We start from the raw sequence: 20,974 nt of genomic DNA, 5'->3' as shown, positions 1-20,974 counted from the left end.
TCAGGGAAGGTCCTGGAAGGATAAAAAGGGCCACCCAGGTTGAAGGATGCAGGGAATCATTCACAGAATGAGATACTTTAAAAATTAACATTAGTCAGCTGCACTCCATAGCATAGAAAGGAAGTATGTTGCAGCAAAGAGAATAGTGTTTTGAATTAGGCTGGTGTGGGTGGAGTTCAGTCAGGGATGTGAGTAGCATTAGATGTGGTTGGGAGGTAAAAGGGACCTAATCATGCAAGGCCATGATAGAAAGTTTAATATAAAGTGAAATGGGAAAGCTTCATATGATTTTAAGCTTAGGAGTGACTGGAACTAATTCATATTTTAAAACATCACTGTAGAATGATTGTTTGGGGAAGGCAAGTGAGGAGGGAGAGAAGAAACCTCCTAGAAGGCTACTGCAATATTTCTGATGGTAAATAATGGAGGTTTAGATTGGGGTTGTGGGAGTGGAGATAAAGCAGTGACTGGATTCAGGATACAACTGGGTAAGAGAATCACCAGGACTTGCTGAGGCACTGAACCAAGGGAGGGGATACTTGACGGAGAACTCAAGGTGACCTTCTAACTTTCAGGACTGAAGATGATTAGTTTTGAAAATTCAGGATAAACACGTCCCACTATTTCTATGTGCTTACTAGTCAGGACTCAATAATGACAAAAGGATTTCATTTCCATATGTTACTAGCACATTTATTTTTTTAAGACAGTTCACTAATTTAGCTACCTTAAGTATATTTTAATACTTCTATAGACTATTAATAAAATTTGCCTTATGTAGGATATAAAAAATGGAAATTTAACATGCTAATATTGTTTTCAGAATTCCTCTTCATCTTTTATGGAATAGAAATGGAAATTAAGTTGGCTTACATCCATAGTTTCCATTTCTTTGCAGTTTTCCAAATTCAGTAATATTTTCTTAGCCAGCAAAAAGACCAAATATACTCTCCCTCAGCAAATTAAATGCCTATGATACTCTCATTGACTTGCTGAATTAATTTAGATATTTCCAATTTTATGTTATGGAAAAGCAGTAACTGTCATACTCTTACCTAAATTGTTTTAAAAAAATAGAAACATAGTTATAGAAATTTTTTCTCTCCTATTCTACCGTCCTGCCTGCCGATTTCAGACTTCTACCCTACCTAGCAGAGTTGGACCCCAATTAATGTACTAAGGTGGGGGGCAGTGTTACATCACCAAAATAATCAGACTGTTCAATATGAGGATTATTTTATCTAAGCAAATTATATATGGTTAAATAATACTCAAAATAATTTGAATAATCACTCAGTGGATGTTATTTGAGGTGATACACAGACACAAACTGAAGCTTTATGTGCTATAGTTATATCTTTAAATCGCATAAACTACTTCTTGCAATGCATTCTCACGTACCTTTTTAGAAACCCAAGTGTGCTTCCTATTATTCCTTTAGCAGAGGGAAATTGAAGTTGATAATGCTTATTAAAAGAATAATTAAAGATATGATATAAAAAACTATGTGGCTGCCATTAAATTTAATTTTACATACACTGACAAAAATCATTTCTCCGTTTCTCAATTTCATTAGTTTTTAAAATATTAAAATAATTTTTTGTATGTAATTCAATATAATGTAATAGTTTTTTTTTTTTAATATAAGGATTTCTAATACCTATGTTTCAACATTTCCAGATGTAACATGATCACTTCAGGTATTTTTGTAGTTTTAGTTCTGAAACATCTTATTTCCTAGACGGAAAGATGTATCATGTTCTTAAGGGTTAAAAAAAATGTAAAAACTGGATCATATTAACATGGGTTTTACACACAGAAGCTCTGATGTTTTGACTCAGTGCTTCTAGGGGCTGTCAGGTATTCCTTGCTTCAGCGACAGAAATTTCTAAGAAATTTCTTCAAAAGTGGACACAAAAGAGATTTGGTAAGGGGATAGGAAGAGGGTAGTCTTTTCTCTTCAGCTAAGAAAAAGGTCTGCTTGATTTCTGTATGTAGGTTATCATCCAGTGTAGGATTCCTAGTATTTTATGAGTTGTTATCTTTTATTCAGATAAAATTATGTATCATATGAATATATTCAAATTATTTTTAAACAGTTATTTACAAAGGTTCATTTGAGAAGAATGCTCATTCAAAAGCCTTTTGCTTTCAGTTTTTATGTCAATTAAAAAAATAAGAATAATCAATCTAGGACAAGGTATTTTTGTTACAGGTAAGCTTATCAAAAAGTCCTAAACCTGTTCACTTTAGATATATTTATTATTGCAGTTTTCTTCAATAAGTAAAATACATCTTACTTTGATAAAGTAAGTTTATTTGCTGCTTTTCAAAATGTACTGTCTTAAGACACCAACAATTTCACTTACCTTTCCACAAAAATTCCAGCTTGAACAGCATGCACAATGCTCCGAAATTTTGGTTTTTCCTCAGGTTTCCTTTTCGTCATCCCCATTTTCCGTGTAAAGGTAGAAGCCAACCAGTCCCGGACTTCCAAAGGGACTGAATCAGACTCAATATCACAGAGCTCATCATCGGTATCCAGCAGTCTTCTACACAAATTCAGATACATTAAACTTTAGAAGAAGTGAAGAAAAACTAATATCAGCAACAATACAAAGCATTGCAACGGGATTTAAAATACAGTAAATCACTGTCTGATCCAAGAGCTATTTGAAAAAAGATTTTGTTAATGTTTAGAAAGCTCTTATTTAATTTCTCAAAGTGATTCTCTTCTGAAGGCAAAGTCTAAAGCACTTCAGCATTTGAAGCTTCCCAAACATTTAAGTACAATGATAACCAGTCAGGAGATATCAACTGTCAATATCATTAATATGTTTGTTGTAGCTGTTAGTTGCCATTGAGTGGGCTCCTACTCATGAAGACCTTATGTATAACAGAAAGAAACATTGCCCAGTCCTGAGCCATCTTCGTGATCATTGGTATGTTTGAGTCCCTTGTTGTGGCTATCACGCCAATCCATCTCACTGAGGGTTTCCCTCATTTTCACTGACTCTCTACTTTACTAAACATGATGGCCTTTTCCAGTGATTGGATCAGTCATAAATTAATCTAATATTGTGAATAAAACTGAGATAAGACATGGAAAAGAGTTAATAAACAGATGTCTACTGTTATTAAATGAAAGAATGAATGGAAAGAAAAAAAGGGATGATGCTATACTAGTCTGATATTTAATAACCTTGTATATACAGTACAGATAGTACATACTATCTGAATAAGGCCTTGGAGCTAACAAAACTCTTTCACATGTGCTATTTCATTTGATAGGTACCTTTAAATTATAGAAAAATAATATCTTAATATTCATTCTGATATCACTGTCACAGATGAAAAAGTTTAAAAAATTGGATAAAACAAAGATGACAAATCTTAATTAACAAGCTATTTTGGTACAGTAATTCTCTATAAACAATCCATCAAAGGAAATAAAAATAAAATAAAAAATTCTTCAGTCTATTTGAATTAGGGTTGCTTTTTTATATTGGTTCTTCAGTATATGTGAGTTGACACTGTGTGATTCATGCAAACATATGTTGAAATAGCAATATTAGAATATAACTTGTATCAGGATTGCCAAAATTTCCTCCTCTGTCTTTCTGGGAAGCTCTCACAAAGTTACTTTAAGAACTATAAGAACTGCCCTTGCTAGGTCACTATCTTTCTGACTCAACATTTTCCAGGATTATGAATAAGACAGAATGAGAACCTTGATAGGATAATAACCTTGACATGAAAATAAATGGATTATTTTGAAAGTTCATTTCAGGTGACTGAGTCAGTGTAACTGGAAAAGAAACGCCTCCAGTTAAGAACAAATGCTATCTTGGGATTAGAACTGCTCGCTAAAGAAATCAATGCAATGAGTGGGGAAGTAAGCAGCAACCTAAACCACTATGGCTCTTCTGCATAAGCTCCAGGTTGTTAAAGTTGACTGGACTTACAAGTAGTGATAACTGTAATGAAAGAAGGAACTAAGAAAATGTCATTATTTTAAGGATGGTCAGCCCTATTGATCAACAACTTCCTAAAGGTCTAAACCAGCAAGATAGTGTGACGGGTGCCCCACAAACACCAAACAGCTTTAGAAAGCTCTTGAGCTTTGCCAGGAAGTACATAGGTCAGCTCTGCCTGTAGTTTGAGTTGGTTATTTCCTTCTAAGTACACCAACTAAATAACTCGGAGCTATTTTTGGCACACTGTAGCTTTAACCTTTGGGTTTTGTTCACTTTGGTAAGTTTCTTTGCACAGAGTGAGGCTTGAGGATTATCAGTTGAAGGAGGAAAGGCTGCCAGAGATGATAGCGTGTGCTAATGTCACATATGGTCTCAAGAGGGCAGAAACTAAGAAAGGGGTAAAAATGGGAGACCCACCCAAAGCACATAACGCTACGAAAAAGAGCTTCAAAAGATAATACACAAAAGAGTAAACCTTCTTACTCCTTAACATAACTGCCTACATGTACTGCCATTTCCTATAAACATGCAAGAGGTCAATCATTTGCCAATATTTATTTTTCATGCCATTAAATAAGCATAAATGCATTTACAAAATATCTAACGTATGAAAAAATAAACACAAGTGCTGGAGTTACAAAACTACATGTGTTTATATGAAGATAAATAAAAAAGACTTATGATATAGGCGGAGCCAACATGGCACTATAGACAGAAGCACCACACTGTCCCTCCACAGCAAAGACCAGAAAAACTAAGTAAAACAGAGACAAACATCAATCCTGGAACCCTAAGCGCCAAATGAAGAGATAGAGAACTCAACCAAGCACCAAATGAAATAAGAAACTGACAGAGAACAGAGAGCAAGGAGAGATATGGAGTGGAGGTCCCCTATCAGCTAACACAGCATGGATTCACCATCTTGGATTCCTCAGCCACTGAGAACGGCAGACAGGGAGTACGAGAAGACAGCTTCAACGAGCTCCCAGCAGGAGACAGAGCACGTGGTAACCAGCGATACATGCTTTCCCACCCCCCACCCTTCTTCCCCCTGCTTGGTCTCCACCACCTCCTGGAGGGCTGAGGTTGCTCAGCTGGGGAGATGCCAACTCCTCGTTGCTTAGATTCACCTCATCCATACTGGACGGCTCCTTCAGTGCCATGTTTTTGTTGAAGTTGTTGCTTTTTTTCGGCATCTTTTGGTTTCTTCTCTCTCTCTCACCTCCTTCTTTTCTCTTGAACACCTGGCTCCATGTTACATCTCTGCTCCTTCTCAACAGGCTGTGAAGTGCTGCTTGGCTGGGAAACCACTTCCCCGGTCTGCGTCACCACACCAGTGGGATCCCTGGGGGCGTTTTTATCTTTTTCCCTTTTTTTTTCATTTCTCAGTTTCTCATCTCTCTCTACTCTCCTTCTTTTCCTGTCTCCTGAATAGCTGGTGCTGTGTGCCATCTCTGCCACTTCTAGACAGGCTGTGCAGTGCCTAGTGGCTTTGGAGCTACTTCCTTGGTCAGAGCCACCAAGTCAGTGGGCTCCCTTGGAGATTTTTTTTTTCTTTTCACTATTTCTTGTCTCTATCATCCTTCCCTTCTTTTCTCCTGAACACCTGCTGCCGTGTGCCATCTCTACTCCTTCTAGATGGCTTGTGCGGTGCCGCGCCACTTGGAAGCCACTTCCCCAGTCTGTGCCACCACACCAGTTGGCTCCCTCAGGGCATTTTTTTTTTCTTTCTCTCTTCTTTTCTTGATTTCTTGTCTCTTTCTACCTTCCTTCCTTACCCTTATCCTGAACAGCTGGTGCCATGTGCTATCTCCTCTCCTTCTGGATGGGTTGTGCAGTGCTGCTTGGCCAGGGACCCATTTCCAGTGGCCTTCTTTGGGGCAGTTTTTTTCATTCTTCTTCTTGTTTTTCTCAGTTTCTTGTCTCTCTCTACCTCCCCTCCTTTCCTTCCTGCCAACCACCTGGCATCTTCTTTTTCTTTTTTTCATCAGTTTCTTGTCTCTCTCTGTATTCCTTCCGTTCCTTTCTCCCAACCACCTAACCAGGTATGTCTCTATTTTTTTTTAAATCTAGTTTCTTATCTCTCTCTCCCTTCCTTCCTTTCCTTTCTCCCACCCACCTAGCTGTGTGTGCCATATCTGTCCATTTTTGACAGGCTGTGCCTCACAGCTTGGCTAGAAAGCCATGGCACATAGCTTCACTGAGTCTGCACCACTCCAATGGCAGGCTCCCTCAGTACTTTTTTTTTTTTTTTTTGCTTCTGTTTCTCTCTCTTCTTTCTCACATGCACTCAGCTCCACACATCACAACCTCCCTCCTCCCTCCTGCCTATCTGCACGGTTCACTGAGCATCACATCCCCTAAGCAGTACAGGCACGTTCTACTGGAACCTGACCTGCACTGACCCCTGGCCTTGCCCTGTCAGCCCCAGTACATGCCACAAACCATCCATCCCAGCCCCTCCCCTTTGGCTGGACCTTCCCTGCAGCACCATAGCTGATCCACTGGCCCTGCCCATTGGACAAGGTGGTGAGAAGTATTGTGCCCACAGACAAGCAAACAGCAAAGAACACCCAGCCTGCCTGCACAGACATAACCAAATGAAACAAGAAAGCAGGATGAAACAAACAAATCTACAATTAACAAATGAAGAAAATAACTACTGAATGTCCCAAAGACAGCAGACAATATCAAAACATAAAAAAAACAGGACAGGATGGTTCCAGTAGGCATCCAAAATAAAACACCAGATGAACTTCCAGTAGAAGAAAAGGCACTGGAACTACCTGATAGGGAATTCAAATCTCTAATATTCAGAGCTATCCAAGAGTTAAAGGAAAAAGCAGACAAAAGTGAGGAAAAAATAGACAAAGTCATGGAAAAGACAAAACAATGGACGAATACAGGAAAATAATACAGGAACAAAATGTCAAAATAAATTCCAAACTAGAAATCATACAAAAACAGCCATTAGAAATCCAAAAGATAAACAACAAAAATTTAGAAATGGACAGTGTCATAGATGCTTTGAAGAGCAGGTTTGAAATGATGGAAGACAGGATCAGTGAAATTGAAGACAAATACTTGGATACCACTTTGAGGAAAAATCAGAGCAAAGAATGAAAAAAAATGAAGAAACCCTGAGAATGATGTGGGATACAATCAAAAGCAAAAACTTTCAAGTGATTAGAGTTCCAGAACAGGGGGAGAAAATGGAAAACACAGAAAGGATCATCAAAGAATTGTTGACAGATATCTTCCCTAATATCATGAAAGATGAAAAGCTGACCATCCAAGAAGCTCAATGAACAACATACAGGATAGACTCCAAAAGAAAATCACCAAGGCATATCATAATCACACTAAAAACAAAGACAAAGAAAGAATCCTAAGAGCAGCTTGAGACAAACAAAAAGTCACACACAGAAGGGAAACAGTAAGCCTAAGCTCTGTCTGATTACTCGGCAGAAACCAGGCAGGCAAGAAGGCAATAGGATGATACATGTAAACCTTGAAAGAAAAAACTCACCAACCAGGAATAATAAATCCTGCAAAACCCTCACTCAAATACGATGGTGAAATTAGGACATTTCCAGATAAACAGAAATTAAGGGAATATGTAAAAACCAAACCAAACTTACAAGAATTATTAAAGGGAGTACTTCAGTTAGAGAACAAACATCAGATAACAGCCTGAATCTAGGACGCAAGACTGCATCATCCAGATACCAAACTAGGTAACGAACTCTCAAGGATTAGTCAAAACTAAAAGATTTACAACAGGGAATCAGAGACGTTAATCTGTAAGTGACAATGTCAGAAAAATGAAAGAGGGAATAAACGGTGTAGGAATAGAACTTTCAAATGGAGAGTAAGTCAAGGTGATACCAAGTAATAAAATACTAGTTCAAACCTAGGAAGATAACAGAACAGTTCAAGGTAACCACAAAGAAAGTTAACAAACCTACTCATCAAAATAAAGAAGAAAAACATAAAGTCTCAGTAGACACAAAATCTACAAAAACAAAAAGAAAAAAAAACATGAACAAAAGGAATTCAACACAAGAGTAAGATGAACAAAACGTCAGCACCACAAAAAAAAAGCACTACAAAATTACAGCAATAAACTCACACCTATCAATAATTACACTGAACAGAAATGGCCTAAATGTACCCATTAAGAGACAGAGAGTGAGAGAACTGATACAAAAACAGGATCCATCAATATGCTATCTACAAGAGACACATCTTAAAAATAAAGACACAAAAAAGATGGAAAAAAATATATCAAGCAAACAGCAAACAGGGTATTATATAATGATTAAAGGGACAATTTAATCTCCACAATGTTATCCATAATTTATGATCCACACAATCAAATGCCTCAGCATAGTCAATAAAACACAGGTAAACATCTTTCTGGTATTCTCTACTTTCAGCCAGGATCCATCTGACATCATCAATGATATCCCTGGTTCCACATCCTCTTCTGAATCCAGCTTGAATTTCTGGAAGTTCCATGTAAATATACTGCTGCAGCCAGTTTTGAATGATCTTCAGCAAAATTTTACTTGCATGTGATATTAATGACATTGTTTGATAATTTCCATATTCGGTTGGATCACCTTTCTTGGGAAAAGGAATAAATACAGATCTCTTCCAGTCAGTTGGCCAAGTAGCTGTCTTCCAAATTTCTTGGCATAGACAAAGTGAGCACTTCCAGTGCTGCATCCATTTACTGAGACATCTCAATTGGTATTCCATCAATTCCTGGAGCCTTATTTTTTGCCAGTGCCTACAGTGCAGCTTGGACTTCTTTCAACTCCATCAGTTCCTGATCATATGCTACCTCCTGAAATGGTTGAATGTCAACAAATTCTTTTTGGTATAGTGACTCTGTGTATTCTTTCCATCTTTTTTTGATGCTTCCTGACTTATTTAATACCTCATGGATACAGAGGCAAATATTTTCAAAGAAATACTTGCTAATAGAATTCAGCATCATATCAAAAAAAAAAAAAAAAAAAAAGACACCATCACCTAGTGGGATTCATACCAGATATGCAACGATGATTCAACATTAGAAAATCAATCAATGCAATCCACCACATAAATAAAATAATCACATGATCATCTCAATTGATGCAGAAAAGGCATTCAACAAAGTCCAACACCCATTCCTGATAAAAACTGTCAATAAAATAGGTATAGAAGGGAAATTCCTCAACATAATAAAGGGCATCTATACAATCCAACAGCCAACATCATTCTTAATGGAGAAAGGCTGAAAACACTCCCCTTGAGAATAGGAACAAGACAAGGATGCAATTTATAACCACCCCTATTTAACATTGTGCTGGAAGTCCTAGCTAGAGCAATAAGGCAGGAAAAAGAAATAAAGGGCATCCAAACTGGTAATGAAGAAGTAAAACTGTCCCTATTTGTGGATGATATGATACCATACATAGAAAATCCAAAAGACTCCATGAGAAAACTACTGGAACTAATAGAAAGATTCAGCAGAGTAGCAAGATACAAGATAAACATACAAAAATCAGTTGGAATCCCATACACCAATAAAGAGAACAACAAAAAGGAAATCAGGAAAACAAAACAATACCATTTATAATAGCTCCCCCCCAAAAAATAAAATACTTAGGAATAAATCTAACAAGGGATGCAAAAGACCTATACAAAGAAAACTTCAAAACACTACTGCAAGCAACCAAAACAAATCTACATAAATGGAAAAACATACCATGCTCATGGAATAGGTAGACTCAACACTGTGAAAATGTCAATTCTACCCAAAGCAATCTACAAATACAATGCAGTCCCCATGCAAATACCAACAACATTCTTTAAAGAGATGGAAAAATTAATCATTGACTTTATATGGAAAGGGAAGAGACCCTGGATAAGTAAAGCACTATTGAAGAAGAATAAAGTAGGAGGACTCACACTGCCTGACCTCAGAACCTACTATACAAGCCACGGTAGTCAAAACAGCCTGGTACTGGTACAACAACAGATACATTGACCAATGGAACAGAACTGAGAACCTAGATATAAATCCATCCACCTACAGTCACCTGATCTTCGACAAGGGCCCAAAGTCCATCAGATGGGGAAAAGACAATCTTTTTAACAAATGGTGCTGGCAAAATGGGATGTTCATCTGCAAAAAAAATGAAACAGGGCCCAAACCTCACACCTTATACAAAAACTAATTCCAAATGTATCAAAGATCTAAATATAAAACCAAAAACTATAAAGACCATAGAAGAAAAAATAGGATCAATGCTAGAGGCCCTAATACACAGCATTAACAGGATACAAACCACAACTAACAACACACAAACTCCAGAAGATAAGCTAGATAACTGGGGTCTTCTAAAAATTAAACACTTAGGCTCATCAAAAGACTTCACCAAAAGAGTAAAAAGAGAACCTACAGACTAGGAAAAAAATTTTGGCTATGAGAAATCTGACAAAGGCGTAATCTCTAAAATCTACAGGAAAATCCAACATCCCTACAACAAAAAGACAAATAATCCAATTAAAAAATGGGCAAAGGAAATGAACAGACACTTCACCAAAGAAGACATTCAAGCGGCTAACAGACACATGAGGAAATGCTTGCAATCATTAGCCATTAAAGAAATGCAAATCAAAACCACAATGAGATACCATCTCATCCCAGCATTATTGGCATGAATTAAAAACAACAGAAAATAACAAACGTTGGAGAGGCTGTGGGGAGATTGGAACTCTTATGCACTGCTGGTGGGAATGCAAAATGGTACAACCATTTTGGAAAATGATATGGCATTCCTTAGAACGCTAAAAATAGAAATACCATATGATCTAGCAATCCTACTCCTAGGAATATAACTCCTAGAGAAATAAGAGCTGTCACACAAATAGACATATGCACACCCATGTTCACTGCAGCATTGTTCACAATAGCAAATGATGGAAACAACCTAGATGCCCATCAACAGATGAATGGATAAACAAGCTATGGTACATACACACAATGGAGTACTTCACAACAATAAAGAACAACGATCAATCTGCGAAGCATCACACAACATGGATGAATCTGGAGAGCATTATGCTGAGTGAAATAAGTCAATCACAAAAGGGCAAATATTGTACGTGTTCACTACTATAAAAACTCATGTAAACGCACCAAAAGAAACAATCTTTGATGGTTATGAGGGAAGGGAGTAGTGGGCATGGAAAAACACTAAACAGACAATAGATAAGTGGTAACTTTGGTGAAGGGTAAGACAGTACACAATACTTGGGAAGCCAGCACAACATGTACAAGGCAAGGTACTCGAAGCCCCATAGACAGAGCCAAACTCCTTGAGTGACCGAATTACTGGGCTGAAGGCTCTGGGGACCATGGTCGCAGGGAATATCCAGCTCAATTGGCATAACATAGTTTATAAATAAAATGTTCTACATTCTACTTTGGTGAGTAGCATCTGGGGTCTTAAAAGCTTTTGAGCAGCCAACTAAGACACTCCACTGGTCTCACCTGGTCAGGAGCAAGGGAGAATGAAGAAAACCAGAGACACAAGGGAAAGATTAGTCTAAAGCACTAAGGGAACACAACTACCACAGAGCCTCCACCAGACTGAGTCCAGCACAACTAGATGGTGCCTGGCTATCACTACTGACTGCTCTGACGGGGATCACAATACAGGGTCCCAGACAGAGCTGGAGAAAAACACAGAACAAAATTCTAATTCACAAAAAAGACCTGACTTATTGGCCTGACAGAGACGGGAGAAACCCTGAGAATATGGCCCTCAGGCACATTTTAGCTCAGTAATGAAGTCACTCCTGAGGTTCACCCTTCAGCTAAAGATTAGAGAAGTCCATAAAACAAAATGAGACTAAAGGGGCACAGTAGTCCAGGTACAAGGACTAGAAGGCAGGAGGGGACAGGAAAGCTGGTGATAGGGCACCCAAGGTCAAGAAAGGGAGACTGCTGACATGTCGTCGGATTGGCAACCAATGTCACAAAACAATGTGTGTACTAATTGTTCAATGAGAAGCTAGTTTGTTCTGTAAGCCTTCATCTGAAGTACAATAAAAATTAAAAAAATAGTATGAAAAAAAAGACATACTTGGAAGGAAATACAGATACATTACAGATACTTACATTAAAGCATTTTCAGCTTTCTTTTGACTCTCATGTTTGGATGGTTTTGATTTACATGAAAAGCACTGACACCCTAACTCAAAGCAATCTATTTTTCTTTTCCTTTTGTCCATTTTAAGTTATATTCCTCATCATACTGCAGCAAGATACTATACTACATGGCTTGAAAATTACATTGCTTTAAAGATCGTCATGTCTATTATGTTTAGTTCTGAAACATCTTGCTTCCTAGAGAGAAAGATAAGCCATGCAGTGATCAAATAAAACCACAGAACAGGACAGATGGAATGGGAATCTATTGTGGTGTAATTCTGTGATGTCACAGTCCTCCAAGCATTCTACTGCTGTGTTGTTTTATCAGCTAATCTGAGTTAAATGGCAGGTACATGATTATGGTTGCCAATTACTCCATAGCAAATTTGATACTATGATTTTAAGGCTATATTTCCTAAACTTGTAAATCATGCAAGACAGATAATAAAACATGGCAAAATGAGCATGTGGAAATAATACCCCACATAACAGTGAAAGAGTCAGAAGTCTGGTAATCTTTAGTCATAATGACTGGTTCATTTATTGAAAGGGAAAGAGCATGTTACTTCAGAGAGAAAGTGATATGGATTAATTAGTGCATACAGGAATAAGAGTGTGTAAAGAGTGTGTAAAGCATGCAATATGCTACCGTATAACTAAGAAAGTAAAACTTGAGAAAGCAACAAATCCCTCAATAAATGCAGAATGGCTGAAAAAAGAATACTTTCATCATTCCTGAACACTGTGTGGTAATTACCAGGGAAGAGTATAAATCAGGTAGAAGATAAAGGTTCAACTCTCAAGTATATTAATATTTTTAGTTGCGCATGTAAATTCTATTTCTGATCTCTAAATCCCATAAAAATCCCATTTGTAATATTCTAAAGAGCTGTTTTAGCCATTACGGAGCTCAATACCATACTGTTTAAAGACAAAAAAACCAAACCCGATGCCATCATGTCAATTCCAATTCATGGTGACCCCGTGTGTTACGGAGTAGAACTGCTCCATAGGGTTTTCTTGCTGTAATCTTTACAGAAGCGGATCACCAGTTCTTTCTTCCATAGCACTGCTGGGTGGGTTTGAGCCACCAACCTTAAGGTTAGACAAAAAAAAAAAAACCCACCAAACTTATTGCTGTCGAGTCAATTCCGAATCATAGCAACCATATAGGACAGAGTAGAACTGCCCCATAGGTTTTCCAAGGCTGTAACCTTTACAGAAGCAGTCTGTGGAGTGGCTGGTTAGTTTGAATCACTAACTTTTTGGTTAGCAGTTGAGCGCTTAAACACTGCGCCATCAGTGCAAACCACTGGCACCACCCAGGAACCTTTCATACTGTTGAGATGTTACAAAATCATTGTCAGTCTAGGAAGTGATTAAAAATTTAAAAAGTTAAAATGATCCTTGGTCTCACGGAACTTATATTCTAAAGGAAGGAAACTAATAATAAGTAAACAGATAAATATATTACATTTAATACTGTGTGAGTCCTATAAAGAAAATAAGGGGAGTGATATGAGATTAATTATGAGATGAAACTCTAGATCGGATGTTTAGGGAAGCTGTCATTGGAATTAAGAGCTGAGGGATGAAAAGGAATTCACTATAGGAAAAGCTGGGGGAAGGACATTCCAGACAGAGGCAAAAGCAAGTACAAAGGCCCAGAGGAAGGATGTTTCAGGAACAGAAAGGAGGCCAAATTGGCTGGAGTGAACTAAGCGAGAAGGAGAGTAACTTAAGACAGGAGTAAAACATAGGTCGGAATCAGCTAATATCAGGCCTTCTAACAGAAGGATGTTGTCATCCGTGCAATGGGAAGTCAATGAAATGTTTCAAGCAAGGTGTGATGTAAGTGATATGATATGCTATGATATGTTTCTCAAAGACCATTTTTGTTGCTTTGAGAAGAATGGAATGTTAAGTTCCAAGAGTAGTGTTTGGAGCTCAGTTAAGAGGCTACTGTATTAGTCTTCTATTTTGGAAGTCCATTAATTTTCTAGGCCTTAATTGGTATTGAACATTGGATATCATTTTTCATGCACACAGCATGACTTTTTAACACATAGATCCAAGTTCTATGGTATTTTATTAGTGTTTTCTCAGGTTATAGCTACTTTTTTTCCCTGTCCATTTGTTTTGTTCTCTTCTTCAGCTAAATAGATTATACATATATTGAATCTCTTTTTTTTTTTAAATCTACTTTCCATCGATATATTTTTCTTGCTATATCTTTTATTTGTTGAAATGATACCTTCGCCTTTTACCTATTTATCTTTAAAAAAAAAAAAAACTTGTTAAATGTTTTATTTTTAAAACAATTGATTGTGTTTTCAGTAATGTTTCTTTTTGGTCCTGCTGCTTTGAATGAGGCTTTCTCCTCTGGATAAGCTTCTTTTTACTCTTCCGTTTACTTCCTGAGTTATTTGTACCCATTTTTCACCTCCTTCTATTATTGTATTATTTATTTCTTCAGACCTTGTATCTTTGTATTAAATTTATTTCTACTGAAATTATTATTTCATTAAGTTCTTGAGCTTATAGGAAGAGTTCACAAATCAAATATTTTTATGGCATGTATTTTTTGTGATGTGTTTTCTGCTATTCCTTTCCATCTTTCTTCTTATAGTATTTTTGTATGAATTATATGTTGATTCCTTTTTGATAATTGCTCATCCATGAATGAAGGGACTTCTTTCTGGATCAGTAGGTAGAAGGGAAGGACCAGGAAAATGTGTGTAGCAGATAAGAACTAAATGTAAGTATGAATCAGGACGGACGTCTGTCAGTGTAAGAACTGTTTTGAATTATCCTTTTCTTCAGCTGACAAAAATGGGTGGCAACAGGCCTGCTTCTCAGTCAAATACTCTGCTCTACAGCACAGTTGCAAAAATAGCCTATGAGTTTCTTTATTCATCTATGCATCAATTTCTGCTGCTCCTGTGTGTGAAATGGAGGAAGCCTCAATAGCCTGCTAACACACCTTGACATTCTTATTCTGAACAAGGTGTTCTGGTTTTGCTTCTTGGAATGAGCATTCTCTGGAAAACTCTGTACTTTTCTTGCTCTGCCTGAGATCCACAATCTTGGGCACCTTCTTTTAATGTCTTCTATTACCTGGTTCAGAATCAACTTGATGACAACTGGTAATTACCTAGTTCAAATTATTAGTGCACTTGGCATCTGTTTTTCCTATTATTTATTATATTATTTATTTCTTCAGCCCTTGGATCTTTGTATTACATTTATTTCTACTGAAATTGTTATTTTATTATTTAATTAACACTCCTCTTTGCTTTGTAGACACTTGGTTCAAGGTTAAGGAAGTTCCCTTATTTCATTAATATAAAGTTTCTTTTCTTATTCTCAGTTTATGGATAGTTTGAGAGAGGAGAAAGAGATAGAAAGGTCACTTCTAGATGAAAGCTGTAAGAACCAGTGTACTCTGTCTCTCCCCCTACCATGGAAAGCAGCAATGTTCCAGAAAGTGTCTGCTCTTGCTCTGGGAACCTGGATCCTGGAGTGAGGGTGATGCAGAGCTAAGCCCCTAGCTTTCCTGTAATGATCATGTAGTGTACATGAGAAAAACCATTTGTGTTTTATGGCACTGAGAATGTGGGGTTGTCTATTACCGCAGCATAACCCAGCCTATCCTGACTGCTACAAGAGGCAATTTGTTTAGAGTTGTTTGTGGGGTGGAAGGGAGCCCTGTTCATGTCATGCTACCAGAATCCACTTTTCAATCCCATGGGAAAATCTTTTATATTGTTGAGAGTGCATGCTGCCTAATGCAGCACCTCTAATATTAGTAATTAATCTTACAGAAATACTTGAGCATATGCAAATAATCTATGTTCAAGGATTTGTTGTTGCTGTTTGTTTGGTATTATATAAAGTTATCAAAAAAACTAGAAACATCCTAAATGTCCATCAGTAAGAGAACAAGTTTAGGAATGATCATTAAGTGATACATATTTGCACAAAAATTATATTCAGTGATGTACACTGTAGCACTATGTAAAGTGGTTAGAAATGAAAAACAACACAAATATCCATCAACAGGGGAATTGTTAGGTGAGTTGTGGAATATCCATACAATGGTATATTAATTAAGCAGTCATTCAACAGAATGAGTTAAACTGTAAGCATCAACAGAATGATATCTATAGTACGACTTTAATTATGGAAAAGAAAACTCGATATTATGTCTGGACAAATATTAGTATCTGGTTGTGAATACACAGGCCCAGTCACTGTCATCTCTTGTTTGGTCTCTAGCAGCGGCCTCCTAAGTGATCTTCACTCCTGATCCCCTCTCTTTTTCCCTCTGCAGCCAGAATACTCCTTTTAAAGTGTATTATGTGTCAAACCATGTCAATGCCTAACTCACAAAGCCCTACGTAAGTCAGCTCAAGCTATGTCTTCAACCTCTTCTATTGACCTGGTCCCCCTTACTCATTTTGCTCCAGCAACACTGGCCTCCTTGCTGTACTCAACTCAGTCACGCTTGCTTCTGCCTCAGGTCTTTCCACTTGCTCTTCCCTTTACCTGGAATCTCTTAGATATTTGAGTGGATCACTTCCTCACTGCATTCAGGTGGAAAGGGCTTCCCTGGCTCCCCTACCTCACATGTAAGCACGTTTAGTCTATCTTCTTATCTTGATATAGTCTTAACACTTACCACTATTTGACATCACACATGTATTTACTGGTGTATTCATTAATTTTCTGTTTTATCCACTACATTTTAAAGAACTTAAGAGTTGAGAATTGGTCTGTTTTTGTACACTGTTGTATATCTTGTATCTAGAATAGTGCATGGCACAGAGTAGGGGAGATATATGTGTATGAGATACACACACACACACACACACATAAAACCAAACCCATTGCTGTCAAGTTGATTCCAACTCACAGCTATGCTATAGGACAGAGTAGAACTGCCCCATAGGGTTTCCAAGGAGTGGCTGGTGGATTTGAACTGCCAACATTTTGGTTAGCAGCTGTAGGTCACTGTAGCTCTTAACTACTGCACCACCAGGGCTCATATAAAATATGTGAACTATTAAAAAAAAAAAACACTGTCTTTAAGCTGATTCCAACTCATAACGACCCCATAGAGTTTCCAAGGCTGTAAATCTCTATGGAAACAGACTGCCACATCTTTCTCTCACTGAGCCGCTGGTGGTTTCAAACTGCCGACCTTTCAGTTGACAGTCGATTGCTTTAACCACTGTGCCACCAGGGCTCCTATATATTTATAGTTACGTATTAACTATAAATATATAAAATAAATAGAAAAAAATACATAAATAGAAAACGTCTAGAAATATTCACACTCAACTATTGGAAGTAGTTATCTTTGGGGAGAGGAGTGAGGATGGAGATGGTAGAAGAAAGTTTAGCCTTTAGAGTCCTGTATTATTTGATCAGCAGCAACAGCCAGTGAGTAAAATCATAGTCGCTAATCATCTCCTTCATTGCAGTTAGGTTAATTTGCCCTTGAACAATTAATTCATAATTTTTGGAACAAATTGTGAAGAAATGTGTATATCTGGTGGGGAAAAGACAGTGAACATTTTTATAGCTTTTTGAATTAAAGACACAGGGAAGAAAATTTAAAAATTTGTACACACTGTTAACATGCTTTTAGCCAAGGATCTCAGTATTTCCATTACTCATTAACTCCTTTATGATCACATAGCAAGGAGAATACGTATATGGTAAGAAATTCCTAATGAAAGACTTAAATAAGTTGTAGCAGATTCATTAAGATGATTATTCCAATTTGGAGAGAAGAAAGTTGAAAAGACAGATGGATAAAATCTAAAGTTAAATTAAAGAAACAAAAAAACCTAATGCCACACACATATCCCTCCTCCTCCTCAATCTCTTTATTCGTTTTTCTTTCCCTAGCATTACCTTGGAGGAGCCTTGGTGACACAATTGTTAAAAGGCTCATCTGGGCTGCTAACCAAAAGGTCGGTGGTTCGAACCCACCAGCCATTTTGCGAGAGAAAGATGTGACAGTCTGCTCCCATAAACGTTATAGCCTCGGAAGTCCTATGGGGCAGTTCTATCAGTCCTATAGGGTCGCTGTGAGTCAGAATCTACTCAACAGTAGTGGGTTTGGGTGGGTGTGTGTGGGTGTGTGTGTGGGTGTGGGTGTGTGTATGTGTGTGTGTGTGCGCGCGCGCGTAGCATCTACCTTGCTGATCCTCTGAGCACCACAAGGGGCTCTCTCAAACTTTATCTGGCCATACTAGATAAGGTGGCGCAGTGATTAAGAGCTCAGGCTACTAACCAAAAGGTCGGCAGTTTGAATCCACCAGTCGCTTGTTGGAAACCCAATGAGGCAGTTCTACTCTGTCCTATATGGTCACCATGGGTCGGAATCAACTTGACAGCAAGGGGTTTGGTTTTTTGTTTCTTTAGATACAGTATAATATGGAATAGTAAACCTGGACTTTTATTAGAGAATTATCATCAACAATTTACCTATACATTTATACTAATACATAGGAAAATATCTGAATACTTTCATAAAGATGTCACATATAAAGTTACGCTTTGTCCTCATTTCATTTTTGATATAAATTTGTGCAAGTAAATAGTTAATAATACATTATATAATTAATTTTTCTTTCAGACATTCAATAACTTGACTGCTCTCCATCCTAGTGTTTAGAATGTTGAGTGAGCATAATTCTTTACACCATGAATGTTCTTAAAAAATGAAGACTTTGTGTTCATGAAACATGTAACATGAAAAACATAATCCTTGGTGCATTTTACTTAGGAATTCTTAAACTGTATTATACAGAAAGTAAATGATAAGAAGTATAAATGTAAAAAGATATCACTGTTGACCTCTGAAAAATCCTCTCACTGCTGTCTGATGCAACTGTTTTTTTTTGGTCTCAATAGTGTCAATGAAGCACAAAGTGAGGGGGTCCCTAAACATGGGCTGGGTGTTGATTTGGCTAAGTGAGCTGTGAAAATAGACCCTGCGTCCAACCAGTGATCAACTGATCATTCAGAGCTATTTATTCTCCAAATTTTCTCTTGAAATCAGATGACAGAAGTCCCAAAGGGATTATATTTTGAACCAGAAAGTTTTCAGGGGAAGGGAAGTAAAGAAGGAGGCGGCCACGGAAGGAGAGGTCATGGGATTTTGACTCCTACAATTACATGTCAGTAAAAATATTTGTCTACAGTAGACTTTTGGAAATGGTTACATCTGTGTACCCGCACAGTTATTTCTAGGAAATGGGTGCTACAATTACACCTATTAAATATGAAAATTCAACTATTTGAATGGTCTTAGGAGAAACTGGCTTCTTAAGTTGAAATTTTCTTTTTCTGCTTTACTATTCTAACAAAGGACACATTTCAACAAGCAATCAGCTCATTCAGTTCTGCCCCTAACATTTGTCAAACCCGGGTAGGAGCACATTTCTCCCAAATACCATATAACTGAATACCTTAAAGTTAAACATATCAAACAAACAAAATTGTTCAATAAAAAATGTTCTATCCTCCTACCTTTTAATATGCTTTCATAAAAGCCCGACAGGCTGGGTTTGAAAATTCTCAGCTCCTTGTGTGACAGGGCAGGGCCAGCTGGCTGTGGCTTCCCCTCTTCACCTATCCCCTACTCAGGCTCTCCCTGTGTAGGCTACACACAAAAGCAGGGGGCACCCTCCCCAGCGTGATCTCCATGACCCCTAGCCTTGCAAACAGCTGCTTCTTGGCTACTCTTCGAGTGGAGGTGTGCTATTATGGGCCCCTTTGGGAGGAAAGACCTAAGAGGAGGTCCATTAAGAGCTAGGAGGCAGAGAATTCTGGGTCCCAGTGCCAAGAAAGTGGCAGAGGGTCACCCCAGGATCCCAGTACCTGGAAGGGGGACAAGGCCATGGACTCCAGGTTTTTCTTAGCCCCAGAGACCAACTGTCCTGTGAGGGGAACACACCAAAACAGGGCCAGAGTTGGTCACCCTAAAATGGGGGCAGTATGCGGAGTCCAGGAAGCAGTCATTCTGCTCGGGGCTCAGGGTGGTACTGACATCGCATGTCATAAGCATTTTCCAAGAGAAGCCCTTTCCGGGATGCCTGGGGGAATCAAGAGAAACTGGTCTCTCTGCAGGTTGGATATTCCTTTGGAAGCTGTGGTCCCTCACAGGCAAGTCCATTAGTACTATTTCTTTGGTCAACACGTGTCTTTGATTCTGATCTGCCTACAACTCCTCCTCCACCCCCTTCTCCTGCTCCACCAAAAAAAAAAAAAAAAACCCTAAGACCGATACCAATGCTTCACTCACACTTCAAAACTATCCGAGGCTAGATATAGCTAAAGATATGCCAACTAACTTTATTGCTTGTTTACTATAAACCAGGCAAGGAGCTAAGCTTTATCTCTAATCTGTGCAATACCACTGTGAGAAAGATACAATGTTTATTATTACTTCCAATTTACTGATGAAAAAATTGAAGCATAGAAACTTTAAGTGATTTATTTGCTCAAAGTCATACAAGCAGCAGTGGCCTGCCACCCTTTGAACTCAAGCCTGTCTGATTACATTTTCTGAGCTCTTGATCACTGAGCTATTCTTTGCCTCAAATGCATGTTTTTCTTAAGTACCTAATCCACCTCCACACTCAGTTAATAACAATGTTAGTGATAATTATTCCCTATCCCATCCCCCTTTAAAAATAATTGATCTTAAAAACATCTTAAAGGAGTTTGGAGCACCAGGGAACTTTTGGTTGGAGGAAGCATAAATTTA

At 37.9% G+C, this 20,974-nt stretch overlaps 1 protein-coding gene across 4 annotated transcripts in view; it reads right to left on the bottom strand.

Annotated features, from left to right (window-relative positions):
• The window catches only part of PDE1A (phosphodiesterase 1A), a 371,161-nt gene that overhangs the window by 75,228 nt on the left and 274,959 nt on the right, over positions 1-20,974 (bottom strand). For all 4 annotated transcript variants that reach the window (XM_004375447.2, XM_012555302.2, XM_012555301.1 and 1 more), the window contains one exon: positions 2,370-2,552. In XM_004375447.2, coding sequence (XP_004375504.1) covers positions 2,370-2,552 — 183 coding nt within the window. The remainder of the gene's footprint in view (positions 1-2,369; positions 2,553-20,974) is intronic.

The sequence above is a fragment of the Trichechus manatus genome, unplaced genomic scaffold, assembly GCF_000243295.1.
Source record: "Trichechus manatus latirostris isolate Lorelei unplaced genomic scaffold, TriManLat1.0 scaffold00037, whole genome shotgun sequence".
In the NCBI taxonomy this organism is placed as follows: Eukaryota; Metazoa; Chordata; class Mammalia; order Sirenia; family Trichechidae; genus Trichechus; species Trichechus manatus.
The sequence above is the reverse complement of the archived record's forward strand: the minus strand, read 5'-3'. Positions and strand labels throughout refer to the sequence as shown.